General features: G+C 40.4%; 1 protein-coding gene across 9 annotated transcripts in view; it reads left to right on the plus strand.

Annotated features, from left to right (window-relative positions):
• The window catches only part of mef2d (myocyte enhancer factor 2d), a 101,230-nt gene that overhangs the window by 56,319 nt on the left and 25,389 nt on the right, over nucleotides 1-19,522 (plus strand). For 6 of the 9 annotated variants that reach the window (XM_038710416.1, XM_038710421.1, XM_038710419.1 and 3 more), the window contains exons 4-6: nucleotides 5,364-5,501; nucleotides 12,553-12,784; nucleotides 17,256-17,312. In XM_038710416.1, the coding sequence (XP_038566344.1) occupies nucleotides 5,364-5,501; nucleotides 12,553-12,784; nucleotides 17,256-17,312 (427 nt within the window). Of the gene's footprint in view, nucleotides 1-5,120; nucleotides 5,256-5,363; nucleotides 5,502-12,552; nucleotides 12,785-17,255; nucleotides 17,313-19,522 lie in introns of all 9 variants that reach the window. The other 3 variants (XM_038710418.1, XM_038710423.1, XM_038710424.1) reach the window with 1 other exon arrangement.

Genomic DNA, 19,522 nt, shown 5'->3' on the forward strand with positions numbered 1-19,522 from the left:
AGCAGCTGCAGCCAGTCAGAAGCCGGTGTGGCGCTCTGCAGGGTGAATCTTACCCTGGCAACACAATGGAGGGAGAGGGAGAGGGAGCGAGAGGGAGAGACACGGTGGACAGGTGAACAGATGGCTGACTGACTGAGAGACAAGCTGATCAGTGGACTACAGAGGGTGTGTGTGAGAGAGAGAGAGAGAGAGAGAGAGAGAGAGAGTGCATGTGAATGTACTGTAATGTAACACAAAACGTTCACTGCGAGAGAGGAAACAGAAACAATGAGAAACTGAGAGAGAGAGAAGGAGAAGGGGAAAGATGCCCATGTTTGTACAGTAATGTTCACAAATCAGTTGTGTTTACATGAGAGAAAGAGAAGCTTGTGATGTCTAAAAAAAAAAAACATCAACCAAGGGCATAGAATTTGGTAGGGACATTCAGCATCTACTGAAGTGTCCCTAGCAATTATTTTGTCCGTCACTGTACATTGAAAAGCCAAAACATTATGACCCCTGACAGGTGAAGTGAATAACACTGATTATCTTGTTACCATGGCACCTGTCAGTGGGGGGCGCATTTTGGGCACAAGTTAACATTTTGTCCTCAGAGTTGATGTGTTAAAGCAGGAAAAATGGGCGAGTGCAAGGATTTGAGCGACGTTGAGCCAAAGGGCCAAATTGGGATGTCAGAGCATCTCCATAAAGTGGTGAACCGGTGACAGGGTCAAGGCTCATTGATGCACGTGGAGAGCTACTGTACGTCAAATTGCTGAAGATTTTAATGCTGGTTCTGATAGAAAAGTGTCAGAAAACTCATTGCATAGCTGTATGTTGCGAAGGGGCTGCGTAGCCGCAGACCAGTGAGGGTCCACTGCCGAATGTGCCTACAATGTGCAAGTCACATTTTCTGTTACATCACGTGGATGGCTGGGTGCAGTAACACTTGCACCAGATGCACTATGGGATGAAGGCAAGTGTGATGCCTTGGGCAATGTTCTGCTGGGAATCCTGCCATTTATGTGGATGTTACTTTGACATGTACCACCTACCTAAGCATTGTTGCAGGCTAATGCACCACGCCGTGAAGAAAAAAGTGGTTCAGGATCGGTTTGAGGAACACGAGTTCAGTGTGTTGCCTTTAGATTCTCCAGATCTTAATCCAATAGAGCGTCTGTGGGATGTACCATACTTACCGTAGTTGTCTTGTGCAGTGAAACATTAGCAACATTTCAGATGGGCTCACTGTTAGTTTTAGATTTTGTTGTTACAATGTTGCCATGTTCCTAAATCTCAGCAGTTGTTTTGGTGTGGTCAGTGATGTCCCTCAATGAAAAAAATAAATATCAAAACTACGAAAATAACGACTCAGGTTTCAATAAACAGGAACTATCCTTTAGGTCAGGGGTATTCAATTAGATTAGATTAGAAGAGGTCTAGTTAGAGAAAATTTCCTGAAGCAAAGGTCCGGAACATCAAAACGACGAACTTGCGTTATCATTCAGTACTATAACCTATAGTTGTATCAACACATGTTTTTAGTCAACAACGGACTGTCAAATCAAATAATATTTCAGTCAGTTTTCACATCAAACTGGAAGGATAATAAATAATAACTATTCAAATAATAAATTCAAAATTTAAGTCAACTAAATTAAAGTGCCTAATTTTTAGAAAAAATGTAATAAAAAGTGTAGCTTGAAGTGATGAAGTGCAGTCTTAACCAATTTTATAATAAACACTCAACACATCATAACAAATGAACAGCTGTAATGCCTCCTCTTCTCTTTCATTTCCTCTTACAGAGCTACCACTTTCCTACTTTCTGTTGTTCAGTGAGAAACGTGAGCTCCAGCTAGCATATTGGAGATCTATGAGATATTCTGGTTTTGAACTGCCCGTGGGAGGAATGTGCATGTAAAAATCTGTACATTCTTGATTAAAAGCCATGTGAAATCTCTTTTGTCTTTCGTCTCCTCAATTCGGGTGTGTTTCCAAAACGTCTCTGGTGAATCTCGCGGACTCGACTCGCACGCCTCGGTATGCACAGATTTGATTGGCTGAGCAGCGTCACATGAGACGATTGGAGCACATGCGATTGGTCTGTGAGTTTCCTGGTCCTCTAAACCAGTACAGTAAATGCTAGAGAAGCTGCGCGGGTTAAAATAGAAACGCTCCGTCACGAGGTAGTAAGTCTCAATAATAAATGGGCTGTAGGTCGGCGGTCCGGAGAGGACGGCGGCTGGGTCCGGATCCGGACCGCGGTCCGCCTATTAGTGACCTCTGCTTTAGGTTATGGTTAGATAAAGGCAGGGTTGGATAGGTTTGGGTTACATGTGGTTATGAAGATTTAAATTGGGTTAAGGAAATGCCAGATATATACCACTGACTGTTCTCACACAAGTCTTGAAGTACTTTCAGTATCTCTTAGTATTCAAGTGTGTTATGTGTGTGTCAGTACATGTGAAGGCTGGAGTGTCATCGCAGTTTTGTATGCAGGCTCTTTATCTCTTTGTGTCCTGACAGTCGGGGGCAGGAGGTCCACGCCTCGATCACATCCTACATGCAGTCCTCTGTCACATGCCGTCATTGTCATGTTGAGGTTCTTTTATTTTTATTTCTTTCATTTTTCCCACGGTTCTTTTGTTCCCTCGGTTTTATTTTTTTTAGGTCTGAACACACAAACATCTGCACGGCAACTGCCACTGCACTGTGTTTTCAATGAACTGTGGACAGCAAAGCGTGTGGTGATGGCTCCCTGTGTTAAATTTGCATTAAGCTGCAGATCAGAGCGTGGACTTGTTCTGGTGAGACTGAACAGCTGAATCAGGCGACTATCTCTGTGTTGGAACAAATCTGTCTAATAACCCATTTCTGTGGGTAGATAAAACGCAGCTTTGACACTGCGATAATAATAATGGCTTCGAATTTTAATGAGATTCATATCAAAGAGCACTATTGTTATTAAAACTGAAAGTCTCTTACTCTGACATCTATACGGCATCATTACCCTCCTGCCCTCACCTGTTTTCAGGACTTAAGGCTAATTCTTCCCAAATTAAAAGAATGTCTGTCTCTGCCTCCTCTGGGTTTTGTCGGGAGCTCTAGCAGGTACGAGCTACCATCGTCTCCACTTCCGAGGCTGAATTGCATGCAGTTAAATCATCCTCACTTAGCAGTGATTGTGCGCAGTGGGAGTCATGGAGCATGTGCTGATGTTTTAATCAGACCACCACTAGACTGCAGTCACACTTAATTAATTAAAGGAAATATAGGATGTGTGACATTAAATGTGGCATTTAAAGTACTTTGTTTCTTATGGATTATCTATGAAAAGGTGCACTCTAAAAAATGTCTGTAATTGAGCATTTACATAATGAAACCAGAATTTTTGTTAGTTTCGATCTATGTATACTTACATTTTTATACCTTACATTTTCAAATGCATTATTAAAACTCAAATGAATTGTGTAGTCCATCACATCCAGTGAATGTTAAGTTAAAGCTACGCTAATGTCATTGTTTTAGTTTAAGCAGCAATTAACTATGTTTAATCTCTGCTTTTCATCAGCCTTGTTTCCAGTAGCTGCTGTTTTCAACAAACAACCTCTGTATAGACCAGACAGCAGATATAGTACACAAACTTAGCAAGAAGCTTGTGACGAAAGTGGAACATCTAGCAACCAGTGAGTTGGTGGAGACCAAACCAGAGCTAAAAGGAAAGTGGTTCCACTGTCCCCAAGTAGCCAAAAAATCAATTCTCAGCCGTTCTCAGTTAAAAGTCTACTAATAGATGAACATAAAATACATAAATGTTCAGCTGCCCCGACAACATAAAAATGCATTCTTAATGGCAATAACATAATTTGCAAAATGGTTAGCCATGATCTAAATAATACATAATTTGTAGTAAATGACTTAAGCATGTAAAATCACTTGTAAGGCTGTTTAAAAGTCTTATTTTCTTATAACTACTTATATACTTGGTTCTTGTTTCCAATAAAAAGCAACTTGTTTCAAGGATTTTCTGGGAAGTTAAAATTTTCTTATCAAGTGCAGCAGCCTGCTCGTCTTTTGTTTCAAGATACTGATGGTCATCTCGGGGACATGATGCAATGTTCTTCTAATGTACTGGCAATTCTTTTCTAGTTTTAACAAAGTATGGTCTTTAGAAACGAGAAATGATAAGATATTTTTGTGTACTACTGTCTCTTTCCTCTTGCTGATAGATTTCAAGGCAAGGGATTTTCTTCTTCATACCCCCTCAGGACTAAAGCTTGTATTTGGACCACAGAAGGCTCTCCAGCTCCATTTTGCAGCAAGGATCTATCTCCTTGGCTGTGTGGTCAAGGGCCCACCAGGCAAAGCTACTTAACGGCAAATCTCGTTTAGCAGAATCCTCTCAAAATAAGAGCCTCAACCCCCACCCCTATTTTTCCTCACGCCCTTTCAAACGGGAGCTAACACTGACACAACCTGACTGCCGTTAGCTAACACCACTGTGTGCTTCCCTTTACCCTTTTCTTTTGCTCAACTACTTTCCTCAGCTCAAAGCTTCACACCAATTAGCAACACTGTTGATTAGCCGGTGTGCAGAGGTGTGATGCCTGTGTGTCTTCTGACATGCTGCTCAGGTTTATACACAGTTTCTCGCCCTGCAAAGGTGCCACAGGCTACTACAGCTGATCTTGTACACTTGGTAAAGATGGGGGTTCTTGTTTTCATTTGATTTCAAAGCTCTGTTTGGAATTCTAGTCAGTAGTTTCTTCACCCACGACTTCCCGAGAGCACCAGCTGGGTGAGCTAGTGGAGATTCAGTGTTTCAGTGCTTTCACTTGGGTGGCAGATGTTATGAACTTTGTGAACCTCGGAAATCGTTTGAGGATTTTTAGAGGTTAAGTATTGTCAAAAGTTTTCTGTCTGACTTTTACTTTTTCATTTTTATGCAATGCGTAGCGTGAGAGTTAGCAGCCACGGTGCAATCAAGATGTTCATTTGTGTTGGTGTGAAATGAAAATGGCTTCACAAAGTGTGTCTTTAAAAATAACAACCCCCCCCCCATATCAAAATGGGCATGAAAAATTTAATGTAAATGTGCCTCCTCCTTCTCCTCCTCTGTCCTTCTCTGACCGCTTCAGACGTTGCGAAAGAAAGGCTTTAACGGCTGCAACAGCCCAGAGCCCGACGGAGACGACTCCATCGACCAAAGCCCGCTAAATGAGGACAAGTACCGCAAGACCGAGGACCTGGACAGCCTCTTCAAACGCTACGGCGTGAGTACCATCACACTTTTGTCACCTCATCTAACCTACTCTTTCTCTTCTTCTCTTTCTCTATCTACCTATCTCTGTCTGCCCTCTTCTTTTGTTTGGGGAACGAAGGCTCTGAACAAGAAAGAGCACCGGGACTCTGAGAGCCCAGACCCCGAGGAACCATTCTCCCTCACCCCCCGCACTGAGGAGAAATACAAAAAAATTGACGAGGAGTTTGATAAAATGATGCAGAACTATAGGCTGTCAGTGAGTACTGTCCCCCCCCCTCTGTGCAACCCTGCCCCCTCATACCCTGCTGCCGGAGGTCTTCCAGCTGCTGATGGCGGCCTGACTACTCACAGAGCACTCGCCTTCACCATTCCCCACCCCTTTACCTCCTCCACTTCACCTCTTACCAACAGCACCTTCCTCCACCCACCAAATCACTACCCACAACCCCCTCTGATAATGTGTGACTGAGCAAGAAAGGTAGGGCAGAGAGGCCAAGCTGACAGACTTAAGGGCGAATCTTTAAAACCAGGGCTGTAACTAACGATATTTTTAAATTATCACGTTAGTTTCTTGTTTGATCAATTAATAGTACACACAGCAAAAGCAGTATAACACCAAATAGGGCATTCTTTACTGTGATTATTCACCTGACGTTACAGTCATCACAGTGAAGAGCATCCTCAGGAGTATTATGGCTTTAATATACTGTTTCTGGTGCCTCTGCAAGTTCAGTAATGTACAAGAATAAACAACAGAAGGAGAGGAGTGCTAACTAGGTCCCTAGTTTTCATAAAAGTTGGCATAGCAACTGATATCACAAGGGGAAATCATGCTTTATGGTAATAATCAACATGTTTGGAGCATGCCTTTGAGCAGTGGGATTGCTTAGCTTAAAGTACCAATTGTGTAATACTGAGCAACACTAAAGAAATAAATGTGCAATTGCAGACGTGCTTTGTGAACCAGGGCTGGGTCTATTCCTGACATTATGCAGGTAACACAGAGAAAGCCAGGGTGCAGTTGCTAGCTGGTCGTCCTCTGCAGTATTACTGTGGTCACATTGGTCCCAGTGTAGTCCTGCTCCTGCTCCTGGATGTGCTCCTGACATTATCCAGGTTCTGCCTCCTGACTGGCCCTCTGCCAAGTTCTTTTACCACTCCGCTCCTGTGCCAATTTCTCTGTGAATCATTTTTCCTCCGTGCTCAATAATGCCATTAATGTCGCTTTAATGAGTAGCACTCAATTTACAGCCCGTCTTCCTGTTTGCCAGCTCCTCTGATTGGTCACTTGGGATGGGACACAGTTCTGTTGAGGCGCTGCAGGAGAGTTAGACAGCAGTTATTCCTAAATCATGTATGTTGTAGAGAAAGGTTTTTTTTTTTTGACTATCTGCATCTTATTTTAATAGTTTTACTCTTCTTATACCTTAAAGCGAAATTTCGTAACTTGGTGGTTGTAATCTAGAGACACAATCACTTCAGACAATGGCACTATTTAGAACTCTCAGTGACTGCTACTACTATGAAAAGATACATGAATATTAACATATAATTTATCCAACGATAGATTTGTCATTTCCGTTCAATCATGAACAAATGATGGACAAAACTATATAATTAAGAACCACACGGGGAAAAAAATAGACTTTCCTTTTAAAATATAGCTAACACAAAAACTTTAAGAAGAAGAAGAAAGGATTTCAGTATACCACTGAAGAGCCGCAGCTTTTGGCTCTCGACGACTGGATGCTAGCCGAATGCCTCTAGCAGGTAGCCCCCCCCCCCCAACACCTCACTGCCCTTCGGTCTCTCAGCCTGCCAGCCTGACCTGGTTTGCCCAGCACACCTTTCACAGGGCACCAGCAAACGGAAGCGTACATCACCACCCACCACTCCTCCCCTCAGCATCATAATCCCCAGCATGACAGCTAGGGGCCGGGATATACAAGCTTAATCCCACTTGTACTAAAATACCTCCTGAGGTAGGGAGAGAGTGGCGAGGGAGAACGGGCAGGACACTTGGCTAGACAAGCCCCGAGCTAACGGATCTGTTCCTGTTACACTGGCGCTGTGGTAGGCGAGGAAAAAAAGGGAGCTTTTTTACCAGAGGGTCTCTGGTTTGATCCTTTTCTGGCTCTGAAATTCTGTGTTGGGAAATTGAATAAGAAATAGATTTCCTCCTTTAACAACTAGTTCCATGGTGCCCTTGAGCAGGGAGCTGAACGTGTTGAATGTCTCCTGTAGAGGCTCAGTATGAATGTGAACAGTTAGAATGTGAAACATGAAACTAAAAATGCTGCTTGAGCTGCACAGTTAATCACATCTAATTTATTTTTTAGATTTTTGGCTTTCAGAGTGAATAATCAAAAAATTCTGGCATTTTCTCAGCAGTACTGAAGAATTTCACTAAAATACCACTAGAAAATAATTGAGATCAAGATTTCAATACTAAATGTAAGACGTCCAGTAAAATAATTTTAATTTCAGTTTTCTTTACAGTATTGTGTGAAAATCTTGCTGTCATGTTGGTACTGACAAAATCAAAAGCACTCCAACATTCACATTGAGATAAATGGTGCTGTCATACAAACATTCATTCAATGATTTCTCAAATAATTCTCAAATATTTTTTCAGATGTGGTAATATTAGATAATGCCTTTTTTTTTTTTTTTTTACAATTATAAAAATTAATTAATTCAAAAATCTCAACCTACAGTACATCTGGATAAATAAAGTTGCCTCATTAGCCTCAATATTTTCTTAGTAGTGTATTTTCCCTGAAGGAGAATAAAACAGCCATATAGGAATATGTTTTCATCCGTAAATATTAACGATCTTATGTATGATATGATAATTTATTGAGTTGACTTTTTAAGTCGTTGCATTTATGTGTTTTGTGACACTAAGGCTAATCTTTCAAAGTTCTTAATCATAACTGGATTGGATCTACAGATTAAACAGTTTAATTTAAATCTACAACTCATTCACACTTTTTTGTTCTTTATTCTAACATTAGAGAAGATAGAATGGGATCAAGGTGATGGAGATACGTGAGGGAAACAAATTTACTGGTCAACTGCTGTGACATCTAAAGGTCACTCAAACACTCTTCTAATGCAGCCTCTGTGTTCAGATCCACAGATGCTAACAAATAGGATGTGACAATCCTAAAGTTGAAATAGGGAAAAAAAACTTTCAAAGGCTTCCAGGACAAGAGGGAGGGAAAGGGAAACTAGGCCATGAGTTAAATTCATTCCGATTTACCCTTGCATCCAGGAAACACACCCTAGTTGAGAGAGCTCCTCTGAGGGGAAAATAGGTTAGCTTACTCTCCCCTCTTTTTGTTCTCTTCACACAGAAGAGGCCTCGAGCTTCCTCACATGAGCCTCCGGAAAAGCTCCCAGTCAATTATTTACCTAACAGGTTCTTGTGTTTTTTTTTTTTATAAGGTTCCTCTCTGTTAAACCTGCAGGATGACGGGCATTGCCTAATTAACCCTCCTGTCTGCTGTTAGAAGCATCGTTGTTAAATGGAGTTGGAGTGGGTAGATGTAAATTCACTTGTAATTTGGCAAAAAACATGGATTAATGCTCAGTGGAGCACAGTGCAGAGCAGGGTGAGGACACATTTTAAATTCATATTTAGAGAAGAAGTGAAGAGGTGTTGTAATTATGTCACCAATCTCCTAGCAACCAGAAGCTGGCACCATCACGGAGGTCCTGTTATGGCCATTACAGACTGGCAACGAAAAGAGAATTATTATATTAAGTTTTTTTTTGTCGTGTAATTTCGGTACAATAAGAGTCTTTACTCCTCCAACACTGAATTTTGAACTTGTCAAGGGTCAGCGGAGTGAGCCAGAAGAAAGTTTTAGATAACTAACTAGACTGCTGCAACTTTATTTTAAATGTCAACATGCGTCTATCCTGGCTGATATCTGTAAATAACAAAAATAAGTTGGGTAATGGGAGATAGATTAGATTCCAGACAGAATTAGACTGATGCGAACAGGGCCATAGCCAGTTTTGACTAGCCACCAAACAAACCCTTCAAATTTCGTTAATTTAAATTTTATCTACTACTTTTATCCCAAAAATAACGGAACTGTCCCAACATGTGTAAATGTAAGCTCCTCTCATTCTTCATATCATTACTACAAACCTCGCAAATTACCAGAAAGATTACTGAGGACATAACTTCACTTCATCTTAGCTATTGCCCTGGGTATACATGTATATCTGCAGATGTACAGTACATTGTACCGTCTTTTAAAATATTTTATAAAATATAAACTCTTATACAACATAACAATTTGAGTTTGGAGTGTCGTCGAAACAAAAGGTGGCAGGTTTGATTCCCTTATGTTGGATCAAAATGCCATTCAACAAAGAGACTAAATCCCGGCCTGTTTTGTAAGTCCCTCTGGATAAGAACTAAAGACCTAAATAGTAAAATGTTTGGCTGCTCCCCAGCGCTGTGAGGACAAATCTTCTGTAGTGTTAACACACCTCCATCCCCTTCGCACTAATCCTTCACCCCTCATCCGTCCCTCCATTTATCCATCCCCTCCCTTAACCCTCGGCTTGGCCGGCGTGCAGTGGTGTAGTGCTGTTAGCTGCTATCTTCACCCGCCCTGGTCACCACTTACAGCTCTGTCTGTACACTCTCCTTTGAAAATGTCCTCTTAACACTTTAATGGATGAATTTTAAATCTCAGAAAGTTGGAAGAGAGACAGAAGTTAGTGGTCACTCCTGGTTGCAAAGACAGACGCATGTGGTTTGCTGGTTTAACCTCACTTCCCCTTTCTAGTTAAATAGACTTCAGCAATAAAATATTGTACATACGATAGGGCTTAATTTTACAGAACTAAAGTTCTGGAAAGAGCTATGCAACTTTGTACTAGACTCAGGGAAAATAGAAACTGTGTTCACTTAGTTAATTTCCATTTGATTTTAAATGAATTGTTAGTTTCCTTTACTCAGAGAATAGCAGGTTTAACTGAAGAGGCAAACGTGAAATTTGTCCACTGTCAAGAAGAGAATAAAGTTTCCGTTAATAAATAAGTAAATAAATGAATATGAAGGGAATTTCTAGTTCCTTATAATAAGGACCAAATAGCAGTTATTTCTACAAAACTTCCCAAATTATTAGAAAATGTGGGAAAAAATGTTGGAACTTTGTAAAATAAAGTGTTACCAAGGATATGATAGCATTTCCTACAGCCATAGTCACTCATCTTTTCATTTTTTTTGTTCTCTTTTCCCTCCTCTGTCTCCCCCCCCCCCCCCCCAAAAAAAAAAAAAAGTTACAAAACATTATAGAAGGAAAAGAGGCAGTGATGGAGGGCAGGAAGGTGCCCTCATCCTCCTCTGTGTTAAATTGGGTCCCAGGCAGTTTGAGTACAGTACAGTGCAGCACTGGCCCATATTCTATATATAGAAGTCCTTCTTTCAGATTGAGTTGGAACAGGGTGAAATGGGTCAGATGGCTGGACAACCCGAGGTCCTTGCCCTTGATATTTCCAGGACCCTGGGTTGTTCGGTCATCTGCTTTCGGAGGTCAACTCAGGTGAGCAGGTAGCCCATTTATAAAAATAAATAAATAAATAAAAGAAGAAAAATAATGAGTAAGATGTAGTAGTAGACAAAGTAGTTAAATCTTGAAACATTCCGGGAGCGTTGGATGAGGCATTAGGCACAAGTACATTAGTATTTAACAGTGATTTCACACACAGTAGGATATTTCCCTGTGATGAGCTTATGTCAGTGGGGGTGGTGGGATGAAGCTGGAATGTGACATGCACGCTATGAAATGTCACCAATAACCTGCTGCTGCGACAAGACTTTTAACCTGGCATGAGAATTGAACAGCGACGCTGCTTTTTGACCTTTCCACCAAGAAGTCACCTTGCATGCTAAAACTGAGCGTGTGTGTGTGTGTGTGTGTGTGTGTGATTTGATGAATTTGTTTGCTTGAAGAGTTAATTTCCAAAACGCTCTTTTTACATTTGAAGAAAATCCTTTAAAGACTTTAAAAGATTGTTTCCAGTATTTTTGCATATTTTATCCCATTGAATACAAATTGCAAATACTGTCAAACACTGCCTGGAAATATGGGATATGTCCAGTTTATAATGGTGTTGCCATCATTTTTGGCCATTGAGGTCCTCAAAAAATGCGTTTACACTACAAATACCTTCTTATAAAGCCCTTTGTTTGTCTTTGGGGCCGCTGTGGCTCAGGAAGTAGAGCGGGTTGCCCGTTAATCAGAAGGCGGGCGTTTCAATCGCCGGCTCCTCCGGGCTGCATGTCGAAGTGTCCTTGGGCAAGATACTGAACCCCCAATTGCCTCTGGCGGCTGTTCCACTAGTGTATGAATGTGTGTGAATGTTAGTTTCTGTTTCTGAGCTGTTTAGGCTCAGTGTATGAATGTGGGTGAATGGTGAATGCAGATGTAGTGTAAAAGCGCTTTGAGTGGTCGAAAAGACTAGAAAGGCGCTATACAAGTACGGAGCATTTACATTTAAAATAGGATTTTCTTAAAACAATAAATTTGTCAGTGCAGAAAAAAAAAATTTAAACCAGTTTCCAATGCAAATCATGTTGGTTTAAGTGTTTCCTACAATCAGTACAAAAATAAGTTTGTTTTTTTTATAACTCGAATACTATATTACTGGAGATGTCTGCTGATTAGTGTTTTATTTAGTGACATCAATCATTTAGATACAGCAGAGGTTTTTGTTTTTAGATAAAACAATTTCAGAGTCAACTTAAATATCTATATGTATGAAAAAGTCTCCACACCACAACTTGTGAACGCTCTTTTTGTGATACAGTACATATTAAAAACATATAAAAATCTCCCACTGAAGAAATGCCTTAATCAGTCATTTTGGACTCTTGCTGAGACCAAAAAGCCAATAAAAAAAAAAAAAAAAACTATTTAAAATATTTTCTATATTTGTAATTTAAAACAATAGGACCAATTTCACTTATTTTAAGAAAATGTCTTTCTTAATCAGACAAAAACAAGCAGATATGATGTTTTTTTGTAGCACCAGGATATTATATATGAACATTAGAGTTGGACAGTTGGTGTCTTATATAACGGTGTATATAAAGTCTCAACTGTTTTGGAAAGACTCTTTGTTGTGATTGGTTCTGTTGGTGTGTTTTTCACCTGCGGGCTCGTTTGCACTGCTGCAGATCACTAACTGATCACCTGTCTTATTACTGTACAAATGTGTGTGTCCGTGTGGGGGGACGCCACAGTCTGAGCCACGCCTTCTTCCTGTCTCTTCCCCAGTCTACAGTCCCACAGCCAACCTTCTCCATGCCAGTCACCGTGCCAGTATCCAATCAGAACGCGGCGGCGGCGGCAGCCCTCCAGTTCAGCAACAACCCTGGCGGCGCCCTGGTCACCACCACCTCCTTTGTCACCTCCACCCTCACAGACCCCCGCCTCCTGTCACCACAGCAACCAGCTCTGCAGAGGAACACCGTGTCGCCAGGGTTACCGCAGCGACCAGCCAGCGCAGGTAAGAGACGGAATGAAACGCAGCTGGACTGCTTTGGTTACAGCTGTCTGTGCAGTGGTTGTGTAACTAAATAATTTCTGGTGCTTTTATATAAATAAATGTCTAGTTTCAATTCTCTCATTTGCTGAATGGTCCAACCAGTATATTACAGCTTTATCCATTTTCTCTCTTAAATGCCAAGTGATCTTGTAGCTCTCTATTTGAAAAGTCCCCTGATGCTCAGCAACTGATGTGTTTTGCAGCAAAGGCAATTTGAAACAAACTGAAGGAGAAAAAAGACAAAAACTTAAAACTTGTACAAAAGAAGATTGAAGGAAAAGTCTTCAGAGTGACGCCCACACTGTTTTGATTGACAGATGTTCTGTTGCAGCGCAGAAACGGCAAAATGGAGACAATTTCGAAAACATGGCCAAACTCTTCCATTTTCACTGAAATTGCTTTTGAATCGAGTATTCTAAGAAGTGCTGTTGCTTGGCGGTGCCCCCCCCCCCCCACAGTAATGGTAAGGGAACTATATAGTTATATGGATGAAACGAAGCATCAAATGAAAGAATTTGTATCGATGCGTTTTAATAACTGAATTAATCAATTTAGTCGATGAATCGTTTCAGCCCTAAATATTATTAGGAATGCACAGAATGTTCGCCCACCGAAATTAATCGGCCAAAAATAGCAAAAAAAAAAAGCACTTTTGGTGTTCGGCCTAATATTGCAAAAGACCGAATAGATTTTACTGAACAATTATGTTGACATGTCAGCGAGCTGACAGGCAGGTTAGAGACTTTATCCTGTCAGTTTGTCTCTTTACAAAGACAAGTGCTACAGTATGAGAGCCCTACCTGAAGAGAGGCTGTGAAGTCTTCATGTTACGCCGTACGAGACCCACATACAACATTATTTATCAAATTGGGTCGGACTTTTAAGGTGTTTATACAGGATGGAAATAAGATGAATTGGATTATATTCACAGAAAGTATAAAATATATTACATGTGTCCATTTTTTAATGGACACATGGTCGGCCTGTCAAATGACAATTTTCAATTATGAGATTAGATTATTGAGGGTTTTTTTCGCACACATGACCTCCGCCGACAGCAGTGACCGTAATGCTCCAGTCCACATCAAAGGGAAAAGAAAAGGAAGCCCTCAGCTGTGTGGGAGCACTTTAAACTGAGTGATGACAGCAGTAGTGTGGAAGTTATGGTGTTTATTAATTTTACAATTGCTTAATTTCATTACAGACCTAAACAGTCAAATTTCCTACATTTTAAAATTAATCAGTAGCTAAACTGTAGGCTGGAAACAAACAACATAATGAACACATTTAAATAATTATATTAGGCCGACTGTAGAAGAGCATTTAGTAGGCTAGGCTATAATAAAAGTTAAAAGTGAATTTTGCATAATAACGTCTTATTTAGTTCCACTACCAGAAACACAGCTCATCCCGTCTGCTCTCCACCTGGACCCTCGCCCGGCAAAACTATTCCCAGATTCTGCTCTGGACCTGCTCGGATCAGACTCTCACTCTGGACTCTGGTTCCCCCTGCTCTGTCCAACCCTGTTCGGCACGCATCTCTACCCTGCTCAATATCTGATCCCTTTACCCTGCAATATATGCCTCTTTTATGTAAATTCTCCCTTTCTTAGTCCTGCACTTTGGTGTGCTAGCCAAAGTTTTGGTAACAGTCACTTAGTTAGCCTAGCTATGAGAATAAATAAACAGAGCGCTCTCTCTATTTTTCTCTCTCTCACACGCACACCCATGCCCGCCGTTATCTCTCTCCCATCTGACCCTCCCTCACTGAGCAGAACTTCTTGGGCATTTATCCTTCTTCTGCTGTTCTGCCTCTGTCTATGAAAATACATAGCTGTAGCTCGTGAAGTGACAGCCTGCTTATCAATAGACGTTTAAACAACCGGCATAACTAATAATTCGAAGCTCAAAAAATGACATTCGGGCCAACCCTAATACCAGACCCTCTTTGGCTTTCGACCCACCCACCATAGTCTGTCCAAATCCTGTAGGAAACACTAAGTAAAAAGCACATTTTGACTATTTAATTTATGCAACCGTAAAAAACTTTTTGTTATATTTGGCTTCGGACAAGATTTTTAATTTCAGTGCATCCCTAAAAATTATGTAAACAGCAGGCAGAATTAGGTCTACATTTGCCCGCTCACAGCTCGCATCAGTGGTGTCTTTCACACAGTCTATCAGCAAATTCATCAAATAATCACTCAGTCTTCATACTTAAAAAAAGGACTTTAAAGTTACCACATGCAAACTCTGCTTTAAATGTGGGTCATATTGTGTTGAATGCATCTGTCAACCCTCTATGCAATGCATATGTGACTCATATCCCGCTTTAAACTTGACTGCTGTTCCTCTCTGTCAGTACAGTCGTCCTGTGTCTGTCCTACTTTCTGTACAGTTTGTTGTCATGATTCTCCAAACTGTTCAGAAAAAAAGCACCTTTATTTAACGTCAGTCCGCTGTGAGACCCATCATTTGACATCTCCCAAACATGTTAAAGAGCTGATTGCCACATTGTTAGCCACCTTTCATAGACATGGTTGACTTTGGGATGTAGTTACTTAAAGACCTTTTATGTAATTGGTGCTATTTTTCTGCCCTCTGTATGTAGAAGCACAGTTTATGTAACAAGTAGTCAACAAGTAGCAAATTGGCCAAAGAAGTAAGTGTGTGTCCGTGTACTGATGTCCAGTCTCCATGCTCAGTTACCTGTCAGTGTGAGTAACTCCTGTTTGCTCAAATAAATGCACACCGCCTTTTAATGACAGAAATCTATAATTTCCTTGACTGAGGCTGGTACACTCCTGTGTTCGCTGCTGCCTCTGTGTTGCAAACCAATCCTTCACCCTCTGACTAAAAGGATTTGTGCCCCATTTTTGCGTCTCAGACAAGGTTACTTATCAAGCTTTGTTCCGACCAGCGTAATCTCATTGTAAGTCAGAATTAGGTGATGTAACGCGCAACAAATGCATTACAGCATCTTTCATAACATGCCGTTCTCCGAGGCAAGAGGGTTTCACATAGCAGTAATGGACGACCCCCCCCCTTCCTCCTCTTCATAACCTCGGCCGTGCAAATACTCTGCTGTACCCTGCTATGCATCCCACATTACCAGAGATGTATTGGGTTCGTCGTGTTTGCTTATTGGTGTTTTTCCATGTGTCCGTCCAGCCAGATATTTTTCAGTCGCCCCTAATGACCTCGAGTTTCTGCCTTTCTGTAGAGTGTTTGAGCCAAAAACTGAATCTGTACCGCAACAAGGAAAATAAGTGTCAGTGTAGAAAAATGCTGTCTGCCATTTGGAAGAAAAACGTTTTCTAGAATGAAGATAAAAGTAGAAAGACATACTTTGCTGTTTATTTACTGTTACGGGATGGAGCGCATTAAGATACATTGACATTTTAAAGCAGTAACAGTTGATTTTTATGTATTTTTAGCTGTTTGGGGGCAGTGGAATAGGCTGTAAACACACACAAACACACAACTGTAAACATTGTTGTTGGCCAGTGGACCAAAACAATAAACTGGACGATGCTAAAATACTCGGTAGAGTTCAGTTAAGATATTCAACTTAGTTCAGGCAGACCACTGAGGTTGCGATAATGTCAGCTGCTCAGCATCAGCTGTCTCATTCATGCTCAGTATCATTGGCTACCAGCTGACGACAAACATCAAACATCACATTCATACAAGATTCCTAGGCGGCCTGTATACACTGTTTTCAATGCAACTTTGCTGATTCATAATGCCAACAACACAACAGCACCCCCGACACACCAGCTCCTCCTGATGTGATTAAAGCTTTTTTGTATTGTCTATCTTATTAAGCTCTTTTTACTTTTAAATATCTATAATTATTATGATAGTGTGGAATAAGTTCTCCCAGCAAGTTTTTCAGGCTGGTCGAAGATATCAAATAAATGCTTTGTTCTGGTGTCTGTACTGGCACAGATATCAAAATGTTTTTAAAAGCCAGGCCTAGTTACGTGACATTAAGTCTTGATGATCTTAAGGACTCAACACACGGTTCGATTGGCAGTTATTTTAACTGTTACTTCCAGTAAGGATTTTCATTTTAACCAGTTTTCTATTTTTTAAATACCTTTGGGTGAACATCAGGTGGCAATTTAATCTTTTTATTTCACAATGTAAAATGAGTTTTTCCAATGTGACATAAGTACCATTGAGAATCGGTGAAACTGGCACTTAGAAATTAACTGGTAATGCAGAATTGAAACCAATTATGGTCCTTCATAGAGTGAAGTGAGTGTCGATAGCAGAAGCAGTTTTTTAATGACATACTTGATTTAATGATATTTTTCAAAATGGGATATGCTGCATTTTATATTAGCGCTGTTCAGATTAACGGTTTCATATGAAATAATCTTTATGCTGTTATATTTGATGGACATGTTGTGTTCTGCTGTCCTAGGTGCTCTGTTAGGAGGAGATCTGGGGAATTCGAACGGAGGCTGCCCGAGTCCAGTCCGTAAGTAGTCTTTTACCTTGCTTTATGTTCTTTAAAATAGTTAAGTTTGTACTGATACAAACACACATCAACACACACAGAGTATTCCATCCACCCTGCCTCAGTCTGCTTTCTGTAGTTCAGACTTTATAAAAGGGAAATGATTTTTGAGACTCACAGGCAGAGCGATGCAGAATATTTTATGTGTGGCAACAGGAGGCCACGTGTCCACAACTCACACACAACTCAAACAGACATACACGCAAGCATGAAAGCACCTGTTGACTGGCGACAGCTGAAGGTCACAGTACAAGCTGCTTGTAAACAGTCCAAAGAACAGAATGGGTTTCGGGTTGTAAGAGGAAAAACAGGAGCAGAGAGTTTTAAAAGAGGAAGAGAAACTGACACAAAAACTATTGTGAAGCTCCACAGCTGGCTTTGTGTCGGTGTTGTTTGTGACTTGGAAACCAGAACTAAGTTAAATATCTTAAAATGTTGACAAAATTACTGACCTGGCCTGGTGTGCCAGCTGGTACAGATACCTGGAATTGAGATCAACATTTGGTTCCAGTTTTGCCAACCCATTAAATCCAGTTCAGAATTGCTTGACTGACTGAAGTGTTTGTCATCGACTTTCTTTTTGACTCGAATGTGAATGTCAAGATGGCTTTACACTTTAGGCACTCAATAGCCAACATTTTGAAATGACTCCAGCATGGCTGCTAAAGAACAAATGTATTTCTGAATTTTGTTATAGGTCAGTAATCTATACATAGTTTAGGGCCAGTAAAAAATAATGTCGGACTGAGTTGCAAAAACATTAGTATTAAAAAAACTAAAACAAAAAGTCGGATTAGAGACTCACAGAGAGCGCTTGATGTTTGTATCTGTTAGTATGTTTGGTTTTAAAAGTCAATTGTTTTGTTAACCTTTTTTAATTTTTTTATCATTTTAACTTTTTAGTTTTTTTTTTTTTTTATATCCAGGATGTATTTAATAAACGATTAAACATGTTAACAGTATAACATAACATATAAGTCTTTGGTTTTGTTGTAACACTGATAAATAACTTTTGGAAGGAGGGCCAGTAAGTAAGTTTCAAATCGACTGGCCAGGTGGGGCAAGTTGCAAAAAAGTTTAATGTTGAGCCCTGTAGTGTAACTTAAGTATTTCTCTATAATGTTAGATGTTAGATAGTCATGGCTTAATAAGAAGAATTCAAAGTTTAAAAAAAAACATCTGTAGGTATTGTTTATAAAGAGTTTGGCTCTCAAAAACACCTGATTGATCCTGAAAATTCAGAAAATTGTTGAACAAATCAGAAATGTGGGTGGTGATTCAGAGGTCTGGAACCAGGCAAGCTGAAAACTTTTATGAAATGAAATTTGTGCCAGCAGCCAAATATTAGAGTCAGTAATGTGAGATTTTTACTGCAACGATTGTACCAAATAAAAATCCCTGGGACCTGACAGCAGTGTGCTCAACACTCCTCAGCTTTACCCTTTCCCATCTTCAGCCATGGCGTCTCCCCCCTCATCTCCACACCTACACCCCCTCCCTCCTCTTTTCATCCTGTCTCTCTCAGCTGTTCCCACTTGTCTTCTCTCTGGAATTATCTAACGCCCCACCCCCCTCATCCAACTGTCCCTTGTCTTGGCACAGGACTCTCCTCAGAGGTGACTTTGACACTGGCCAGAGCTCTCCCCTTAAATCCCATTAGCCAGGACAGATACTGCCAGCCAGCCCGTAGTAATAGATATGGTAGGAAGGTGTCTTTTTTTCTTTCTATATTCACTTGATAAACGTATTGTCTGAGGGTAAGGTGGGCTAAAAGAAATCAATACATATATATTAACTCCCCCACACTGTATCAGTGGAATATGCCATAGCCAAGTTTCAATATTTAAAGTCAAGGCTGTTAATGAAAGAGCATCTTCTATTACAATGTGTTCTCCATCAATGCACCAGCGTTGCTTAAAGACCAGTTTTGTGTGGTGATTCATCAAAAAGAGGAAGTGCAGATTAGTAAAGCATTGTAATATGGATATGAAGATCAAATCACTTCTTTTAGAACATGATAGCATAAAGGGAACTGCAACTTAATCTTGTTATACAACCCCATGTTGTAAAATGATAAATACATCTACCTTTATCCTGTGTATGTATATTACAATCACAGTATGAATAGAAAAGTAAATATAAAGTGTTTTGTGAGAGTTTCTTGGTAGTTT

The sequence above is a fragment of the Micropterus salmoides genome, unplaced genomic scaffold (assembly GCF_014851395.1).
Source record: "Micropterus salmoides isolate LMB-PRFRI ecotype aquatic unplaced genomic scaffold, ASM1485139v1 Ms_hic_scaffold_11, whole genome shotgun sequence".
Lineage (NCBI taxonomy): Eukaryota > Metazoa > Chordata > Actinopteri > Centrarchiformes > Centrarchidae > Micropterus > Micropterus salmoides.